This window comes from Schistocerca serialis, chromosome 7, assembly GCF_023864345.2.
Source record: "Schistocerca serialis cubense isolate TAMUIC-IGC-003099 chromosome 7, iqSchSeri2.2, whole genome shotgun sequence".
Lineage (NCBI taxonomy): Eukaryota > Metazoa > Arthropoda > Insecta > Orthoptera > Acrididae > Schistocerca > Schistocerca serialis.
In genome coordinates, this window is record NC_064644.1 from 574,558,718 (window position 1) to 574,580,846 (window position 22,129).

The following is a 22,129-nucleotide window of genomic DNA, read 5'->3' on the forward strand; positions in this document are numbered from 1 at the left end:
GGAGCGGAAAGACTTACCTTAGGGGGGAAAAGGGACAAGTATACACTCGCACACACACATATATCCATCCGCACATACACAGACACAAGCAGACATTTGTAAAGGCAAAGAGTTTGGGCAGAGATGTCAGTTGAGGCGGGAGTTCAGAGGCAAAGATTTTGTTGAAAGACAGGTGAGGTATGAGCGGCGGCAAATTGAAATTAGAAATTAGTGGAGATTGAGGCCTGGTGGATAACGATAAGAGAGGATATACTGAAGGGCAAGTTCCCATCTCTGGAGTTCTGACAGGCTGGTGTTAGTGGGAAGTATGCAGATAACCCGGACGGTGTAACACTGTGCCGATATGTGCTGGCCGTGCACCAAGGCATGTTTAGCCACAGGGTGATCCTCATTACCAACAAAAACTGTCTGCCTGTGTCCATTCATGCGAATGGACAGTTTGTTGCTGGTCATTCCCACATAGAAAGCTTCACAGTGTAGGTAGGTCAGTTGGTAAATCACGTGGGTGCTTTCACACGTGGCTCTGCCTTTGATCGTGTACACCTTCCGGGTTACAGGACTGGAGGAGGTGGTGGTGGGAGGGTGCATGGGGCAGGTTTTACACCGGGGGGCAGTTACAAGGGTAGGAGCCAGAGGGTAGGGAAGGTGGTTTGGGGATTTCATAGGGATGAACCAAGAGGTTACGAAGGTTAGGTGGAGTGGGAAGGATTTCATGAAGGATGGATCTCATTTCAGGGCAGGATTTGAGGAAGTTGTATCCCTGCTGGAGAGCCACATTCCCGAGTCTGATCCAGTCCCGGAAAGTATCCTGTCACAAGTGGGGCCCATTTTGGGGTTCTTCTGTGGGGGGTTCTGGGTTTGAAGAGATGAGGAAGTGGCTCTGGTTATTTGCTTCTGTACCAGATTCGGAGGGTAGTTGCGGGATGCGAAAGCTTTTCAGGTTGTTGGTGTAATGGTTCAGGGATTCCGGACTTGAGCAGATTCGTTTGCCACGAAGACCTAGGCTGTAGGGAAGGGATCATTTGATGTGGAATGGGTGGCAGCTGTCATAATGGAGGTACTGTTGCTTGTTGGTGGGTTTGATGTGGACAGACGTGTGAAGCTGGCCATTGGACTGGTGGAGGTCAATGTCAAGGAAAGTGGCATGGGATTCCCCCCTCCCAACATCCCACAAAACCCAGAACTGAAACAAACCCAAAGCACTATTCTTAATTTCTCTACCAAAAGCCTCAGTCCCGTAGAAGTTTCAGTCCTACCCAAGGCCTAACCTTCAGCTGTACCACTAAATTGAACCATCTTTGACCTGTCAAAGACCTACTCTCCTGCTCCTGATCCCTACAGTGGAAACAGTTCTTTGCCACCAAGCCCTCCCACCAAAACTAACCTGATCTCAACATTGAACCTATCCTCTTCCAGCTCATACAACCTTCCAGCCATGATCCTCCCCCACCACACATAACCACCCGTAGCTCCAAATTGGCCCCACCATCCTTCCCCCGACTCCATCCTAAGGACATACAAATCCTGGAAACAGATCCAGACCCAATCATCCTCCCTGCAGACAAAGGCTCCACCATCATTGTGATGTATACCTACCTGATGGAAGGCCTCTGCCAACTGACTGACTCCTGCACCTACAAACTCTGCCAGAGTGATCCTATCCCGGAAGTCCAACATAGCCTCCAACCCCTACTCAAATCCATAGTTCCTTTCCAACACTTCTCAACTAAGTCAATCTTCCTTGTCACCCCAACTACACCCCACCCACCCACCTTCTACATGCTCCCAAAAATCCACAAACCCAACAAACCTGGACACCCTGTTGTGCTCCCACTGAAAGAATTTGCACTCATTAACCAAAACCTCTAACTGATTGCCAGGAACCTAGCCTCCTAGATCAAAAATACTAGCCACTTCCTTTACCAACTTTCCATTATTTCCACATGCATATGCCCTGGGTCCCTATTTGTCACTATTGATGCCACCTTCCTATACACCAACGCCCCTCAAGTTCATGGCCTTGCCATTATTGAACACTACCTGTCCCAATAGGGTGTGCCATTTTCGGGGGCAAAAATAAAATTTCATCATTTTATGAATGAGGAGGCTCAAAAATGAACCTTTTGATGTTTAACATCCTATTTTAAAAGGTTTTTCTTTATTAATAAACATTTAGCTTGGTAAGTTTCCACTTGATTATTATGTAAATTTCTAACAAAAGGGCATAAATTAATATAAACTAAAGCAAAATTTTCTCAAAATTTGGTTTAATGAACTGAAACAATTTCTTTCCATTCTGTCTCTATTATCAAGTGCTGAAAACACATTGTAAAATATGTAAGAAGCTTCAGCCAACAATATTTGTTGGATTTTTCTTTGACTCATTCCTAGAAATCATTCTTCTGTGTGCTTCCTGTGCTCTAATGTATCCTTCTCATTTCTCAGGGGTACACACTTTGACAGAAGCCTCTGCTCCTTGTTTTCCATACCTTTCTATGGACTGTCCATGACATGACTACTTTTGAACTTGCCTTGGTTCTTGAATAAAGTTTCTTATTTCTAATGTTTTGAGTTTACATTCACCTGAAGGTTCATATACTTTTTCTGACCAGACTATCACTTCCAAAAGTGAAGTTCCATATGGATTTACTGCAGGTGTCTTCCTAGGGTGAACGGATGAATCTGCTGGTATATCATGATCTTCATTCCTCAGTTCAGTTATTTTCTGGATCCCTGCTTTGCCTTCTTCTTAGTCTTCCATACACAAAAGTATCGAAAGCATCATGTCATTAAATATGAACCTCAATGAACATTCAGTTGTTGGTGAAACGGTATCTGCTATTGCCTTCTTCTGGTATTTTAGGAGCTTCAGTTGATAAAGAATGTGGTGGGGTGCTTCCATCCAAGAGGATTTCAATTTGATTGTAAACCAGTGGGAATAGTAAACAGCAACATTGTATTCCACCAAAAGTTGTAATGACATCAAGTTGTTACCTTTAAGGCTATGTTTTGAAAGCCATGTGTGACAAATCCTATTTACACTTGTTAACCATTGAGAGCAGCTTGCAGGACCAGTTTCTAATACTGCCTTATCAGTTGGAAGTGCACTTGTCCTTATCCTGTAATCATATGCCTGATATGTAGAGAGATCTGTGACAACAGTATCACTTGTTGGGACCAGAGGCTCTGGAAAACAAATTCTTAAAAATGAGGGATTGATTTCCAGTTCTGTTGCACTATCAAGCGTGTTGCTGGACTTACCACTCCACTTGCTATTAGACAAAGTTTTCCCATCCTACTGTTTGATCAAGTGGCTCGAAGATGAAGAGCACAAACCAAACAGATGAGTTTATGATTCTGCTTTGTCTCAACCCAATGAACCCAATGCATGACTCCTCCTTCAGTGTTAATATTCGTTATTCGTTCAGTCACCACAAACTTTTACCAACACTGTTTCGCTCTTTAAAAAAAAAAAAAAAAATCACCAGCAAGATGATTAGCAATAATTTCAGCAGGTTTCCTTTAATTAAGGAATAAAATTGGCTGACTGCAAACAGTGTAATGCTCTTCTTTCACAACACTTGGAAACTTGGAAACTGATAACTTGAGTTGTCTGCTTGTAGCTTAACTTCAGTGGAATCTTGGTGCCTGTCAAAGAAGATGCATTCAATCTTGCCTATACTGCATTGATTATGAAATTCTTTGTCAAGTGATTCATGACTTCCTTTTGGGCCCTTTTCACTTTGTTGTGATCAACCAGGAATCTTCAGTCTCCTTCAGTAATTAATCAAGCATCCAGTATGTAGCTGTTGTAATGGCAGCTGTAGCATGCAGAGTGACATTCCAAAACTGTAACATATTATACTAACTTGTACTTCAAGTATAGGGTACATCAGAATCATCACATGATATATGCAAAGAGACTTCTGGATCTCTGTCTTTAGCATCAGTTGCCTCTTCCTCTTTTTTTTGGAGAAAATAATTTCATTTGACTGTAATGTTAATTCTTCTTTCTTTTTTTGCTTATATTCAGCAATTCTTCTGAACTCATTTTCTTGTCTCTTCTGCTTTTTAATTTGTTTTCTGCACTCAGGTAGATCTGGTAACCCCCTTTGATGCCATCCAACAGATCAAACTTTCTCTCTTTGACCTCTAACAAACACCAGTTCTTTGACAGAGATAATCACATACTTAGAACAAGAGCAGGTGTGCACTCCATGTTTACAGTTAGCATCACATGAACAAGTACCCTCAAATTCTGAACACAGCTTCATCTTACACTTGCAAGGAGCTTGTCTAACATTTCTATGAAAGCCTGTTTTGCTTCCAATTTTCCTCTGACAAGTAATATGTTTTGGCTTTTTTCCAGTTTTGTTCTACCTTCTACAGGGCTGCGACTCTAAGTTCTTTTGGATAGATATCCTTTGCAAAAGTGGCTACTGAGTAATTCCTGACATTCTCACCATTCTGCTCCCTTAGAGGAAGCCCATATATTGGAACATCATGCAGTGTTGACAGTTCAGAAAGCAGCATTTCTCAACCAGTTCCTATGACCTTGCTCATGTGAGTCATGGTTGCCAGCCTTGTCTTCCTTTTACTAGCCATGGTACCAAATTTTCAGATTTTGAAAGTGGAAGAAACTGTTTGTGCTTGGAAAAAGAAAAACAAGAAATGTCACTGTTTGTATGATATTAAGAAAAAGACATTCTGCTACAAATGAGTATTGTTAGCTTAAAAACTTTTAGGAGTGGCTCAAAATGATAACAGGTATTATAATATATTCTTATCCTTAGAGCAGAAGTACAGACAAAAATAATGATTAGAAGGCAGTTTGGGTGTTTCACATGAAACAGCAAACTGTCACAAAATTGAAGTAGCTATGTACCAAGGAAAACAATGTAACTGTGGCTCCTTGTAAATATAACTGGGAGCTGCTAACCAAAACTCAACTTTATGACCGCCCTCATTTTTTGAAGAAGGAATTCAAAATATTTGACAACCCTACTCTCCCAACATCCTTCAGACTTCAAACCATCCATCTCATTCTGTACACACCCTACTAACTGTATCTTGACCCACAACTACTTTTCTCTAGGAGAAAACAAACTAATCCACAGCACAGACATAGGCACCCACATGGCACCCCTGTCCCTCTGTCAAACTGTTTATGAGTCATGTGGAAGAAACCTTCCTAGCCTCCCAAAACTCCCAACCCCTAGTCTGGTTCAGATACATTGATGATATGTTCATGATCTGGACTCAGGATCAAGACACCATGTCCACTTTCCTCCATAACTTCAACACCTTTTCTCCCATCTGTTTCACCTGGTCTCCTTCATCCTTCCTGGATGTTGACCTTTATCTTGCTGCTGTCCTCTTTAACCCCTCTAACTCCCGAGAGAACTTGCATTTTGATAGCTGTCATCCCTTCCTCACCAAAAAATACTGCCCATACAGCCTAGCCACCCATCGACAACATACCTGCAGTGGCAAGAATTTCCTTGCTCAGTATGCTGGAGGCCTCAAAAAGGCCTTCACAGACAGGCAATACCCCCTAAACCTATTCCACAAATAGATTTCCCATACCATTCCTCACACATGCCCAATCGTCCCAACACACCCAGAATCAGCTACAAAGAAGTGCCCCCTTCATCACCCAGTATCACCCTGTTCTGTAAAAAATAAAACATATTCTTTGCCAGGGCTTCGATTATCTCTTATCCTGCTCTGAAATGAGGGACATCCTACCCAAGATCCTTCCTACCCCTCAAAAAGTGGAGTTCCATCACCCACTTGACCTACACAACATCCTAGTCCATTCGTATGCCACTCCAATTCACAACACCTTGCCACAATGATCATATCCCTATGGCAAACCAAGGTGCAAGACCTGCCAAATTCACCTACCCAGCACCTCTTACTCCATTCATGTCACAGGCTTATCCTAACCTGTCAGAGGCCAGGCTACCAGCGAAATCAGCCATGTCATATACCAAATCTGCTGCAAACACTGCACAGCCTTTTATGTTGGTATGACTACCAACTGGCTGTCCACCATGATGAATAGCCAGCAATCTGTCACCACCTGGTGACACAACATGCATATGAGCACAACAAGCTCAATTTCAATGGCTGCTTCACAACCTGAGCCCTCTGAATCCTTCTTTCCCACTAGTCTCTGAACTACACTTCCTCTGCTCCTATAATTGTCCTGGCCTCAATGTCAAGAACCCCACAGTCCCCACATCCTCCATCTAACAGTTTCCCCTCCCTCTGCCCCATCACCCCTCCCAGTTTATGTCCATACTTAGCCTTCAGCGTGTGCTGCCTCCCACCAGTCACTATACCTGCCACCCTTTCCTTCTGCATTCCTAGCCAACAAACTGGCCTCTCTCGTAGCCACTAGCTACCTACCACAAGCCCCACTCCTTGCCTCCTACCTCTTTCACCCTCTTTGCACCCCACCCAACTCAACCACAGCTATCCCATCTGCTGCAAAAATAGCATTTTCACTGTCAGTTTTGCTGGCGCTCTGTAGTGGCATAGGCTTGTGTGTGTGTGTGTGTGTGTGTGTGTGTGTGTGCGCGCGTGCGCGTGCATGTGCATGTGAGCTGCATTGTGTGTGTCTGTGTCTGTGTCTGTGTGGGTACTGTAGCTCATCAAAGTGTACGGTAACTCTGAAAGGCAGCAAGTTTTCCATCTGCTGTGTGTGACTGTTGATGTCTCAACACTTCTGCTGTTTGGTCTCCTTTAATCCTAAAGTATATACAACAAAATAGTTACATCACATTTTAACATGTATAATATATTTAATGATGCAATACACATTTTTTTACTGCTTTATGTCTCATTATTCATACATCTTTGACTTGGGCTTGGAGTTCTTTGATTTAACATTCACATTTGTGCCTCTGCTATTTTTTTCTAATCTATTTCAACCACACTATTTTCTCACAGAGCTGTATAGTTTGACATGCTTATCATTCATCTTGATATATCACATCTGGCTGTTAGCTCTACCAAAGAATTTTTCATTTTTCATCAGTAACTATCAGGTTTTATGTATTAGATTATTTAATTTATGTTTATACTAATTTCATGTATCATGTAACTAAGAAGAAGATTGCCTCTTCCTCATGCTTTTATGTCTCCCTTGTCAAACTGCTTTTTATTTATATGTTTTTTCTTTCTTTTTTTGTGGGGACAGGTAATTCTAAATTTTGTGGGAGAGATTAACTCAAAAAGTGTCCTAACAATTCAGTCCTAGTGAGTGCATAACTAATGTATTTGAGTGATGTATCCCTTTGATTTTAAATGGTTAAATCATTTGATTTTCTCAGGTAATGATATGAGTGGATTAAATTAATGAAATTAGATTCCATGTGCTTTCATTCTAGACAAAACAAACTATTGAGAAACTACAAAATATTGTGTCATCAGACGGAAGATTTCGAAATCTGCGGGATGCATTACATCGATGTGATCCTCCCTGTATTCCCTATTTGGGCATGTACCTGACAGACTTGTCTTTTATTGAAGAGGGAACACCAAACTTCACAGAAGATGGTCTGTTAAATTTCTCCAAAATGAGAATGGTAAGTGTGGCTGAAACCTTACATTTGAGCATGGAAAAAGCATTGTTTGCGTGTCTGTGTGTGTGTGTGTGTGTGTGTGTGTGTGTGTGTGTGTGTGTGTGTATGTGTGTATGTGTTTCTTTTTTTATTTTTTTTTATTTTTATTTTATTTTTTTTTATTTTTTTTTTTAAATATATATTCACTTGATGAAATTGCATGCAGTAATGATAGATTCTTTATTTAAGTTAATGTGTACAGGTGGGCTAAATTTAAACTGTGAGCTGTCATTAAAATAGCGACTCATGCATTTTGTGTACAGAGGAATGGCTATGACTTGTAATTAAATAAGTTCTAGGAAAATGAAAGCAGGAAGATTGGGGCTTAATGTCCTGTTGATGACTAGGTCATTAGAGATAGAGCACAAGCTCAGGTTGTGGTAGGATGGGAAATATATACACTATGTGATCAAAAGTATCCAGGCACCCCCAGAAACATATGTTTTTCATACACTCCTGGAAATTGAAATAAGAACACCGTGAATTCATTGTCCCAGGAAGGGGAAACTTTATTGACACATTCCTGGGGTCAGATACATCACATGATCACACTGACAGAACCACAGGCACATAGACACAGGCAACAGAGCATGCACAATGTCGGCACTAGTACAGTGTATATCCACCTTTCGCAGCAATGCAGGCTGCTATTCTCCCATGGAGACGATCGTAGAGATGCTGGATGTAGTCCTGTGGAACGGCTTGCCATGCCATTTCCACCTGGCGCCTCAGTTGGACCAGCGTTCGTGCTGGACATGCAGACCGCGTGAGACGACGCTTCATCCAGTCCCAAACATGCTCAATGGGGGACAGATCCGGAGATCTTGCCCTGTTGGAACAGCAAGTTCCCTTGCCGGTCTAGGAATGGTAGAACGGTGGGTTCGATGACGGTTTGGATGTACCGTGCACTATTCAGTGTCCCCTCGACGATCACCAGTGGTGTACGGCCAGTGTAGGAGATCGCTCCCCACACCATGATGCCGGGTGTTGGCCCTGTGTGCCTCGGTCGTATGCAGTCCTGATTGTGGCGCTCACCTGCACGGCGCCAAACACGCATACGACCATCATTGGCACCAAGGCAGAAGCGACTCTCATCGCTGAAGACGACACGTCTCCATTCGTCCCTCCATTCACGCCAGTCGCGACACCACTGGAGGCGGGCTGCACGATGTTGGGGCGTGAGCGGAAGACGGCCTAACGGTGTGCGGGGCCGTAGCCCAGCTTCATGGAGACGGTTGCGAATGGTCCTCGCCGATACCCCAGGAGCAACAGTGTCCCTAATTTGCTGGGAAGTGGCGGTGTGGTCCCTTACGGCATTGCGTAGGATCCTACGGTCTTGGCATGCATCCGTGCGTCGCTGCGGTCCGGTCCCAGGTCGACGGGCACGTGCACCTTCTGCTGACCACTGGCGACAACATCGATGTACTGTGGAGACCTCACGCCCCACGTGTTGAGCAATTCGGCGGTACGTCCACCCAGCCTCCCGCATGCCCACTATACGCCCTCGCTCAAAGTCCGTCAACTGCACATACGGTTCACGTCCACGCTGTCGCGGCATGCTACCAGTGTTAAAGACTGCGATGGAGCTCCGTATGCCACGGCAAACTGGCTGACACTGACGGCGGCGGTGCAGAAATGCTGTGCAGCTAGCGCCATTCGACGGCCAACACCGCGGTTCCTGGTGTGTCCGCTGTGCCGTGCGTGTGATCATTGCTTGTACAGCCCTCTCGCAGTGTCCGGAGCAAGTATGGTGGGTCTGACACACCGGTGACAATGTGTTCTTTTTTCCATTTCCAGGAGTGTATTAGGTATATTGTGCTGCCACCTACTGCCAGGTACTCCATATCAGTGACCTCATTAGTCATTAGGCATCATGAGAGAGCAGAGTGGGACACTCTGTGAAACTCACGGACTTCAAACATGGTCAGGTGATTGGGTGTCATGTGGGTCATATGTCTGTATGTGAGATTTTCACACTCCTAAACATTCCAAGGTCTGCTGTTTCTGATGTGATAGTGAAGTGGAAATGTGAAGGGACATGTACAGCACAAAAGTGTACAGGCCTGCCTTATCTGTTGACTGACAGAGACCACTGACAGTTGAAGAGGGTCCTAATGTGTAATAGGCAGACATTTATCTAGACCATCACACAGGAATTCCAGACTGCATCAGGGTCCACTGCAAGTACTATGACAGTTAGGCAGGAGGTGAGAAAACTTGGATTTCACGATCGAGCAGCTGCTCATAAGCCACACATCATGCTGGTAAATGCCAAATAACGCCTTGCTTGATGTAAGGAGCATAAACATTGGTCAATTGAACAGTGGAGAAAGCATTGTATGGAGTGACAAATCATGGTAGAAAATGTGGCAATCTCATGGCAGACTGTGGGTATGGCAAATGCCTGATGAATGTCATCTCCCAGCATGTGTAGTGCCAACAGTAAAATTCAGAGGCAGTGGTGTTATGGTGTAGTCGTCTTTTTCATGGAGAGGGCTCACAGGCTTGCACCCCTTGTTGTTTTGCATGGCGATGTTACAGCACAGGCCTACATTGATGTTTTAAGCACCTTCTTACTTCCCACTGTTGAAGAGCAATTCGAGGATGGTGATTGCATCTTTCAACACTATCGAGCACCTGTTCATAGTGCACGACCTGTGGCAGAGTGGCTACATGACAATAACATCCCTGTAATGGACTGGCCTGCACAGAGTCCTGACCTGAATCTTATAGAACACCTTTGGGTTGTTTTGGAACACCGACTCACTAACTGACGTCAATACCTCTCCTCAGTACTGCACTCCATGAAGAATGGGCTGCCATTCTCCAAGAAACCTTCCAGCACCTGACTGAATGTATGCCTGTGAGAGTGGAAGCTGTCAGCAAGGCTAAGGGTGGGCCAACACCGTATTGAATTCCAGCATTACTGATGGAGGGTGCTGCAAACTTATAAGTCATTTTCAGCCAGGTGTCTGGATATTTTTTATCACATAGTGTATATTTGAGTGTTGCAGCATGTGAGAAGTTGGAAATTTGAGTAGGTCATGGACTGTGTCCAGATGAACGAAGCAGTTAGAGCAACCACTCATGAGAAGCAGAAAATCCAGATTCGAGTCCTAGTCTGGCACAGGTATTCAACTTTCACCACTTCATTACCACAGTGCCGTGTGTGATAGGAGTCATGAATTCTCACACATCCATTCCCTTTCTTTCCCCATTCTCTGTTTCATATAAAAGGGTGGGAAAGAAAATTAGGTGTGTTCTTTTCAAAGCAACCATTCTGGCATTTGCCTTTAGTGATCCAGGGAAACCATGGAATTCTGAATCAGGATGACTTTGTGGGGATTTGTACCACCATTTACCTGAATGTGAGAGGTGGTAGTAGCAGTATTAATAACATTTTACGTAACTTGCCAGAACTGTATGGGCTGTATAGAGTAGACCACATCCACATTGGAAGAACATTGCATAGAACATCAGTGCTGCACTCGTCTTTTGCAGCCCACAAAGTCTACCATTTCTGAAAATTGTATATCCACCAGGCATACAATGAATTATGATAAAACAATAATTTTGGCTACTACTTATTCATTTTGGAATTTCATTAGTAAACAGTCCATGGAGGTGCACATGGTGGGAAGCCTGATTAACAAAGACAGTGGCTATCATTTGGGTAACATGTTGAATCCAGTTATTTTCATGACATGTTCTCAGTGAAGACAGCTCATTTTACTACAAGCCATGCCAAACAGCAACCTACCATATCTCTTAGTGTCATAATTCTGCTACTGAGAATGCTGCCTGTTGGCAATGGGCCCAGGCCTGCAGTTACAATCACAACACATCAACAAAACTATTGCAGTGCACTCATCAATTGTGCATTGTAGGCAACTGATGTAGTCTTCAATGACTCACTGAATATAACTGTAAGGTGTCCAAAGGAAATATGTTGTATGCTAGTAAACAACTACTCCAGAAACAGCATCAAGTGTTAAGTTCACCGGGAAAATTGTTGAAGTCACACTTCCGTCAGATTTTCAAAGAATGTAATTATTGATTCCTTAGTAGATTATGAGAACAATTTGGTTTTAGAAGAAATAATGTTAGCTCTGCTGTTAGCAACAGAGGCTCCACATATCTCCTAGCTTTAGGCTAACTCCAAGGAAGTGTGGAAGATATGCAACTCAAATATCAATGAAAGAGTGTGCATAACTGCTTGCCAAAATTTAATGGACTAAGGAAACATGCATTGCTATCATGTATTTGGAATATGCTTTTTTATAGGCTTTTCTAATGTGGAAAAACTTTTTATTTATTTTTTTTAAATTTTTTATTCTTAGGCATCAGTCAAAGGAGTACATGCAGACTAGAAAAGTAGCACTAATGGAATGAGATACACGGGGCTGCTCTTTGTCACCACACATATTGAATTTGTATATTGAATCAGGGAAGTAAAGGGCTAATCTGATTGTGAGAATGAGTTGTTTATGGTGGACAGAAAAGCAGCAAGGTACAGATGATGACATAGCAGTAATTACCAAGAGTGAACAGATATTGAGTCTGATGCTTAATGGAATGGAGTGAATAGTAGCTGGTGTCAGTGTAGTCATAAACAAGAGAGAAGGTAAGGTAATAGTGTGTGCAAAGATAACTTTGGACAAAAGATTTTTTAAGAGGTGAATGAATTTTGATATCTCAGAAGTATAATAAATGAGTGATGAACAGGCTTCAAGGAAGATGTAGCAACAGCATTTGCACAGGAAAAAGAAACATTTTTGGAGCACTTCTCTCTTTTGGTGCAAATAATGGACAGGTGGGCAGATAGAAAGGGAAATGTATTGTTACAGCAGACTGTGAAGATCAGATGGATTGATCACATACGAAGATGTTCTAAAATGATACAGTCAAAGAAAATAGCTACCAAACAATGTAATGAAAAAAGGTAGTAAAATAATTGGGAACATATTACAAAACGAGTCATTGCTGAAACTGTTGCTGAATGGCTGGTGGAAGGAAAGAATTACAGGGTTAGGCTTAGATATGAGTGTATAAGCCAGATCATCAACAACATTGGATGCAGCAGTGAAGCTTCAATGGAGAGTATAGTTAGCAAGTGACAGGAATGGAAACTATATCAAACCAACCTTATGATCAATGACTATGTCTGTGGGAAAAAAAAGAAAGCAGGGGGGGGGGAGATAGAGAGAGAGAGAGTCATTCTGTTAATAAAAGGTCTTTCAGACCATGATGCGCAAATTTTAACACCAAAAGAAATTTGTACAAACACACACATGTTAAATATAATTATAAACTATTTGTGAATCTGAATTCAGTGGCAATAGAGACCTTTTAAAACATAATTAAAGAACAAGAGTGGGAAGTTATTTATGGCACTGATAACATGTTTGATAATTATAGTGCTCTTCTCAATGCATTTTTATGCTCTTTAAAAATTGCATGCCATCAGAATATTTAAAACAGGGTGCTGACACTAAAGGCAACCTGAGTGGTGGAGCAATAGGATAAGTACATTACATAGAAAAAAGTGGGAATTATGTGAAAATGTCAGGAATAACCACAGTCAGGCTACAGTAGCCCATTACAAACAGTTCTGTAAGGTGCTTAAAAATGTCATTAGGAAAGCAGAAAATGTGTGGTATGAAAATAAAGTGGCTGATTCTTAGGATAAAATAGAATCATATAGCCATCTCTGAAGGAAGTATCTGGCCAGCGGCATAAGGTATAGGATGTAAAGTCAATATATAGTAAAAATGTTTTTGTTATTGAAAAATCAAATACGTGTACCATATTCTGTTCCGTAATAAAGGAGGTGAATTAAATAAAAACTTAGCTTCTGCAGGCAATCATATACCTCTCTTAGAAAATGGTTTTCCAAGCCTGGTATCTCAAATGCACCTCCATGATACCGAAAAGAGTGAGACTGAATTACTAGTTAAATTGATGAAGATTCGAGATTCTAATGGGTATGTTGGACTACCTACAGGATACTAAAGCACTGTGCTGTGTTTGTAAGTCCAGTACTTAGCCACATTTGTAATTTTTCCATCATGAATGATCAGTTTCCAAATGATTAAAGTACTGAATAGTGAAACTAGACCTATTTCTGTGCCATCTGTCTTTGAAAAAGTTATTGAAAAGTCCATGTATTTCTGTTCACATTATAATGCTCACTAGTGCAGAGCAGGGCAGCTATGAACCGGGACGGTATGAGTGGGTGGTGGAGGTGCGGTGGGGGCCCAGGTGGCCCCGGGGAAAGGCAGCTGCAGATATAACAAGTTCTTTTATTGATGTGTGTGCACTGCTTTATACACTGGGTCAGTGGCCAGCTGACCACTGAGTTTTGCTGGAAAAGTGACCCACTGCCTCCTGACCAGGAGTTAGCCATGCTGCTGGAGATGAGCTGGTGTGACCAGCCGCACCGTGGCTCTAAGTCTGGGGTAGGACATAATGGACAGAGTTACTGCCTTGCTGTGGCCTTGAACCGGTGACCCTTGCTGGTCAGTCCATGTGGCATCTTTGTCTAGCACAGCCCATCATCTCATCATCTCGGTTGGGCTGTGGGACTCAGAATAATTATATTACAATAGTGACCAGTACTTATAGCCAGCTTCAGCGGGCTTGTTGTGAAAGTGCTCCAGTACCAGTCACTTATCTTAAAACACTAATGCCACTGTCAATGTGGAAATCTGCCTTGCCCCTTGTTGCACTAGTCAGTGCAGTACTGCTGCACTCATTATTTCAGCAAACTGACATGCCTCACAACACTGCACTAACCGTGTTGAATTATTACAATGCCAACATCCCATGCTCACCTGCTGTCAGCACTGCTGCATTACTCTGCTCAGGCTCACACTAAAATGCCCTTATATGGTCGTTACATAAATAACCCCCCCCCCCCCCCCCCCCGACACCCATCCTTCTCCCATCCCATGAACAAGACCCATCCCTTGGGTCAACCTTTAGGCCATTTTCACATCAAACTACATGGTCCCAATGACACAGACAAATTTTATTACTAAACAATTGTGACTTACCCTATGGTGTGTCTACTAGCTCCTCCCAAAAGTTGGCCCGAGTTCGATTCCCAGCCGGGTTGGAGATTTTCTTTGCTCGGGGACTGGGTGTTGTGTTGTCCTCATCAAGTCGTCCAATGTGGCGTCGACTGAAATAAGACTGGCACTTGGCGGTCGAATTTCCCCGGATGGGGCCTCCCGGCCAACGATGTCATATGCTCATCTCATCTCTCTCATCTCCCAAAATTAATAATATTGTGTGGATCCTCACCTACACAGATTTCCCTAGAAGTCCCTACTTAAATGGGTATGTCCAAATGGCATAGCTCTTAAACCATGCATGTCTTACTGTCAGTGGAAATTTAATTAAAAACCACCTTCAACATCCAGTAAAGGCTGGTGATTATCACATCATCTTGCCTCAAGAATAGCAGTCATCCTTCCAGGTGCTTGTTCTGCCACACCTCCATCCAATACAGGTAATGAAATGCAATGCTGCTTTGCCTCATGTTCCTGTACCATTGCTCTCAGTGTATCTCAACCTGAGGACAAAGACAAATACCAGCCTTCTTCCTCCTCAGAAGGATGCTGCCACTAGCAAGACTACTAATAAACAATGAAAGAACAAAAAAGATTGTCTGTACTAACATATCTTATTCACTACAATCCTGTACATATGCAAACATATAAACAAAAGAGTAACTGGGAAACACCTCCTCTTCTTGGCCTTAAGAACTGTAGTATTTCACATACAGGCTCTACCACAGCTTCTTGTCTTTTTCTCCAACTCCTTCTCACTGCGTTCATCTCTCTACCGAAATCTTCTCTGGATTACCTCGAAAAGGTTGTGGATGCCCATCATGTACTAGGATAGTCCATAATTTCATAGAGTTTTCATTTTGTATGTTGGTATTCCAGTTGTTATGGGCTTATTCATCACCTGTTTTTCTTTATTTGTAGTTCACTGTTGCTATTTGAGTTTACATATAATCATTTTGTCATTTGGAGATAGTGAGGGAACTGTGGAAGCTTGAAAATGGAGTGCCAAGCGGAGAAATTGGAACGTTTCTGACATATTCTTCTGTTTGAGTTCAACAGAGCCATGCCAGTAATGGAGGCAGCCAGAAACATTTGCAATGTGTATGGTGATAATGCCATTTGACAGAGCAAGGCAAAAAATGGATGCCATTTGACAGAGCAAGGCAAAAAATGGTTTTCTCATTTTAAGGACAATCGTTTTGACATTAGTAACTTTCATCATTCAAGAAGATGTTTGAGGTTTGATGAAGATAGTTTAAACACATTAATCCAAAATAATTGACATCAGTGTACTCAGCCCTGATAAATGTGGTGAACTATGCTCATTTTGCCATTATGTGATGTTCGCATGCAATGGGGAATGTTCAAAAATAGATGTATGGCTACCACCAGCTCTAAGCCAAAATTACAAAAATCAGTGGGTCGCTATACATGTATCTCTGCTTGCTTGTCATCAATTGGCTCATGGATAATCATTACTGGTGACAAGAAATGGAATCTCTATGTTAGCGTAAGGAAAAGGAAGCAACAGTTGAGCCCAAACAAAAAAGCAATTCCCCATATAAAGATCTCCAGGGAGCCACAAATGATAATTTTATGCATCTGGTGGAACAGCAATGGTATGGTGTACTACAAATTGCTTCTCGAAGGTGCAACCATCACTGCTGAAGTTTATTGTCAACAAATGAGACCTGTTAAATATGTAATCCAAGAACAATGACCAGGAAGATTGTATCAAGTGATTCTCCATGATAATGACCACTCACATTCTCCTGCACTAACAAAAAACACTGTGCCAGAGTTGGATATGGAAGTCATTCCACACCCACCTTAATTACCTGAATCTTGTACCCTCAGGTTTTCACCTATTCCACTTTCTATCAAACGACCTTCAAGGAGCCTCCTTTCTATATGAAAATACATTTCAAACATGGCTCTATGAGTTCTTCATCTCAAAACCACATGATTTTTACAGTTGTGGTATCAGAAGTTACCCTAGTATTGGCAGACTGTTGTAAATAGTGAAGGAGAATATATTATTGATGACTAAACTCTCTGTTATGTGTATCTGCTGTGTTTATTAAACTTATGGAAAAATTCTATGAACTTATGCACCAACCTAGTACCTTTGCTGTTCTTACTGGCAATTGAAGCTTCATGGTGACTGGTGGAGTTGTTTCCACCACCTGATAAGGTCTATGATACCTTGTAATGAACTTCTTCATCTTCCCTTTTGGCATACTCATTTCCATACTTCTACTGTTCTTGAAAACTCATATAATGGCTCTCCAGATTTACCTTTCTTTGCCTTTACTAAGTTGACGGTTGATGTGATTTTTTGACCTTGCATCTCCTCATTGAGGACAATCCAATATTAGTGTGTGCTTTTGAATTATAACCTGATACAACATACTTAGATATGAATCCTAGTCCACAAAATGTGTGTTCATTTAACATTTTTCCGGTTGTTCTGTGCACTTAGCCTGTTCTGTCATTGGCTTGTGGATAAAGAGGAAGGACCTTCTTAACCTCTGCACATGCAAAAGCAGACACAATTCATTCAATGAGTCTTACATTAAATTTATACCCTACTCCATAATTATAGTATCTTATACTCCAAACTTTAACATCCAGTTGTTAACCACTGCTTGTGTGACTCTCACTGTTTGCTGATTTGGCATAACAGCCATCTCTACATACTGAGGAAAGTGCTCTGTTATTGTTAGTATAAATCAGTGTCCTACTCATGTATGATTTTATTAATTATTAATCCCAAGCATTTCAAACCGTTTTGATACTTCTGATAGCCTCTGCTATAGTATTCACTCTCTGTGCACACTGGAAGCAACTGCACACATATTGACTCACATCTGCTTTCCTTCCTCTCCACCAGTATCTCTTGGATACTCTCTGGTTTCTTGTTCTGCACCCTCCATGTGTAGGTAACATATGATCATGTACTGCTTTTAAAATCTTCTCCTTAAACTTCACCGGTACTACTACTCATGGCTCTAGTGGCACTTCCTAGCACAACAGTCTGTCACATCTGCTAAACTGTGTTTGCATCCTGCACTGTTTACAGACACTATGAGCACTCTGCACTGCCAGCCACTTTGCAAGACTATGACCCAAAATTGTTGCCAGTGCTACCTATCTGTTTAAACATCTGCCCTTCCTTGCTTCTTTCTCGACTTCTATTTCATAGTTTCAATTTGCTAAGTTTCAAGGGCCACCTTGTCAGCCTGCTAGATGGGTCCTTCAGTCCCAATAACCACTTACAGCAGCATAGCCAGTCACTACCCAGTATTTTCTCCTGTAAAGATAACATCTAAAATATTTTACACCATAATTGAATTCCAACATCTCCTTCTCTGTTGTTGGCAGATTTTCCTGTGCTGCATTCAGCTGTCTCAATGTGTAGGCTTCAGGATTCTCTTCACCCTTGATCTCCTGGCTTTAAATACATCCGAAAGCACGATTAGTTGTGTCACATGAAAGGATAAACTCCTTCTGAAAAAGTCTGGAAGTATTAGAAATGGGGTATGTGTCAAAACTCTCTTCAGTTCTTCAAACTCATCTGACATTCCTCTCCCCACATGAGTTTCACACCTATGTCAACAACCTCTTTCACAAATTTTCTATAGCAATTTAAGATCCTCGAAAAAGATTGGAATTCCTCAATCAACGTAGACACTGGGAATAGCTAGCTGTACACCTTGTAGTAGTCTGAGGCCTGTCCTCACTCTGTCTTTCGTATTACATTGCCTAAATACCATAACTCTTGTAATGAAAAATGGTACTTCTCTGTGCTCATCATCAGATATGCAGTTTTCAATTTCTTAAACACTTCCTTCAGATGTTATCTACATTGCTGTATGTCTTTTCCAAATATGAGGATATTGTACATGTAAACTGGACACTGCCACAGTTTCAAGCCTCTTGACACACTGACCAACAGCATCTGAAACAATGCAGGTGCATGTTTTTAACCAAAATGGCATAGTCTTGAACTGATAGTGTCCTTGTGGTACCAAAAATATTGTCTTCAGTGGATCTTCAGGAACATCCTCCAATTGATAGTAATCACCCATTATATCCATGGTTGAGAAATGCCAACATTACCCCACATTATCTATGATCTCAGTAGACCCACCCATACACTTCTTTGGTACAATTGCTATAACTGCATCCCATGGACTGTTATTCTGTTCTGTTATCCTGTCAGCTAAATGCTAGTTAATAAAATATTTACTTGGCTGCAAATACTTAGAAATACAGTATGTTTTCTTGCTTTGTTCCTTGTTGGTGTTTGATGTTGGTCACAGGCATTGCTGGCAATGAACACTATGAAAAAGATAAATCCTCAAATTCTAACAGTAATTCCTCCACCCACTCTTTCACTATTATACACTCCTGGAAATTGAAATAAGAACACCGTGAATTCATTGTCCCAGGAAGGAGAAACTTTATTGACACATTCCTGGGGTCTGATACATCACATGATCACACTGACAGAACCACAGGCACATAGACACAGGCAACAGAGCATGCACAATGTCGGCACTAGTACAGTGTATATCCACCTTTCGCAGCAATGCAGGCTGCTATTCTCCCATGGAGACGATCGTAGAGATGCTGGATGTAGTCCTGTGGAACGGCTTGCCATGCCATTTCCACCTGGCGCCTCAGTTGGACCAGCGTTCGTGCTGGACATGCAGACCGCGTGAGACGACGCTTCATCCAGTCCCAAACATGCTCAATGGGGGACAGATCCGGAGATCTTGCTGGCCAGGGTAGTTGACTTACACCTTCTAGAGCACGTGGGGTGGCACGGGATACATGCGGACGTGCATTGTCCTGTTGGAACAGCAAGTTCCCTTGCCGGTCTAGGAATGGTAGAACGATGGGTTCGATGACGGTTTGGATGTACCGTGCACTATTCAGTGTCCCCTCGACGATCACCAGTGGTGTACGGCCAGTGTAGGAGGTCGCTCCCCACACCATGATGCCGGGTGTTGGCCCTGTGTGCCTCGGTCGTATGCAGTCCTGATTGTGGCGCTCACCTGCATGGCGCCAAACACGCATACGACCATCATTGGCACCAAGGCAGAAGCGACTCTCATCGCTGAAGACAACACGTCTCCATTCATCCCTCCATTCACGCCTGTCGCGACACCACTGGAGGCGGGCTGCATGATGTTGGGACGTGAGCGGAAGACGGCCTAACGGTGTGCGGGACCGTAGCCCAGCTTCATGGAGACGGTTGCGAATGGTCCTCGCCGATACCCCAGGAGCAACAGTGTCCCTAATTTGCTGGGAAGTGGCGGTGCGGTCCCCTACGGCACTGCGTAGGATCCTACAGTCTTGGCATGCATCCGTGCGTCGCTGCGGTCCGGTCCCAGGTCGACGGGCACGTGCACCTTCCGCCAACCACTGGCGACAACATCGATGTACTGTGGAGACCTCACGCCCCACGTGTTGAGCAGTTCGGCGGTACGTCCACCCGGCCTCCCGCATGCCCACTATACGCCCTCGCTCAAAGTCCGTCAACTGCACATACGGTTCACGTCCACGCTGTCACGGCATGCTACCAGTGTTAAAGACTGCGATGGAGCTCCGTATGCCACGGCAAACTGGCTGACGCTGACGGCGGCGGTGCAGAAATGCTGCGCAGCTAGCGCCATTCGACGGCCAACACCGCGGTTCCTGGTGTGTCCGCTGTGCCGTGCGTGTGATCATTGCTTGTACAGCCCTCTCACAGTGTCCGGAGCAAGTATGGTGGGTCTGACACACAGGTGTCCATGTGTTCTTTTTTCCATTTCCAGGAGTGTATTTAGATGCTCCACTTCCATATGTAATGCAGTCATAACAGTGCCTTGCAGTTACTTGTGGTTCACACTCCTTATACACCACTCATCCTCATCTGGAATGTCTAAACTCACTATTAACATCCCCTTCTTTACCTTCACTACCTCAATGTCAAAAATCATCTATATGTATGTGCACCACTGTCCTATCATATATCTGTTGTGTACATACAACATTTTTATTAATAAAACAACTTGCTGGATCCAGTATATCATTCTGCTCCAGAGGCTCCACAATATATTACATTCCCACAGGTAAATCTAGCTCCACATTCACCCAAAGCAACATCTCAGTGCTGCCTGGCACATTATTATGTGACTCAAGCCTTAATGCAGTTGTACACATTTTAACTGGTTTTTCCAATATACTAGACACCTCTTGTGCCAGATCTACTCTTGTAACTGTTTTCTCAAGCTGCACTTTCATTCCACTTAATTCTACTGTATATTGCCAAAGGTCAGTTTTAACACATTGTTGATACAAAGTCTGACTCCTAGGTCAAGCTGTAGCCCTCGCTCATGTACAGTACTACATCTACTTACTCCTTAAACTGAACAGCCACAATACAAAAATCTACCTTCCTTGATCCCAACAGTCTCACATCATTATCTCTGACTCAGTGTAACTTACAACATGGCAGGTTCCGATGCCTTTGACCTACTAAGTCTCTGCTGACAACTGACACATATGCCCCTGTGTCCAATTAAAATGTATACTCTTTACCTCCTACAACACCTCTTGCTGCACATTCCACATCTGCATACATATTTGTTGCATCTAATTTCAACAAGAATGACTTTTAGTGGGCTTTGGGTACCCTCTTGCATTTGACAGCTGCTTACCACCTCCTTGTCTACCGCTATGTTCATTATCAAAATTCTACTGCTGAAATCTTCCATCTCCTCTCCTCCCTGTGGCTGGCGAGATTGCCTCTGTAAATTCCCATTTTGCATACACCTGTAACCCTCAATGTTGACAGAAAGTATGCTGTGTCTATCTTGTACTTCTGTTGACATATCAATTTCTTCCCACTCCATCACCAACCTATTAGCAAAACACAGATAATTTGGCACACATGTACACACCCTCCTTGACATGTCCTTTAGTAGTCCCCTCAGAAAAGCATCAAGCATCCTCGGATCAGCTTATTTCAACAAAACTCAGCTTCTTGCAACAAAACTGCATTTGCTGTATCACTCTGCCCCAACTTCTGTGTGTGTGTGTGTGTGTGTGTGTGTGTATTCATTACATTTCCTTATTCTATCCACAAAATTTTCTACAGTTTCCCTATGCCTTTTTACAAAAGTTCTCAACTGTTCTCAAAAATATCTCACACTGTTCTGCTTCTTATACCATTGCATAAACCCTTCCCCAAATTATTCAAAGCATGCTCCATTCGTTAGTATATCTGTACACATTGCATATGTTTTTGCTTCTCCCATTAGTCACAGTTTTGCTGCCTGCAATCACTGTGTATCTGTCCAGCCACCCATTTCTGCTGACATTTTAATGATCTCTAAAAATGATTGCGTATTCTCAGACAGTTTTCAAAAAAAG

General features: G+C 42.8%; 1 protein-coding gene across 1 annotated transcript in view; it reads left to right on the forward strand.

Moving 5' to 3' along the window:
• LOC126413258 (ras-specific guanine nucleotide-releasing factor 2-like) overlaps positions 1-22,129 on the forward strand; it is a 1,992,910-nt gene that overhangs the window by 1,866,175 nt on the left and 104,606 nt on the right. Inside the window, 1 exon segment of the mRNA XM_050083160.1 lies at positions 7,398-7,595. Within this exon segment, the coding sequence (XP_049939117.1) occupies positions 7,398-7,595 (198 nt within the window).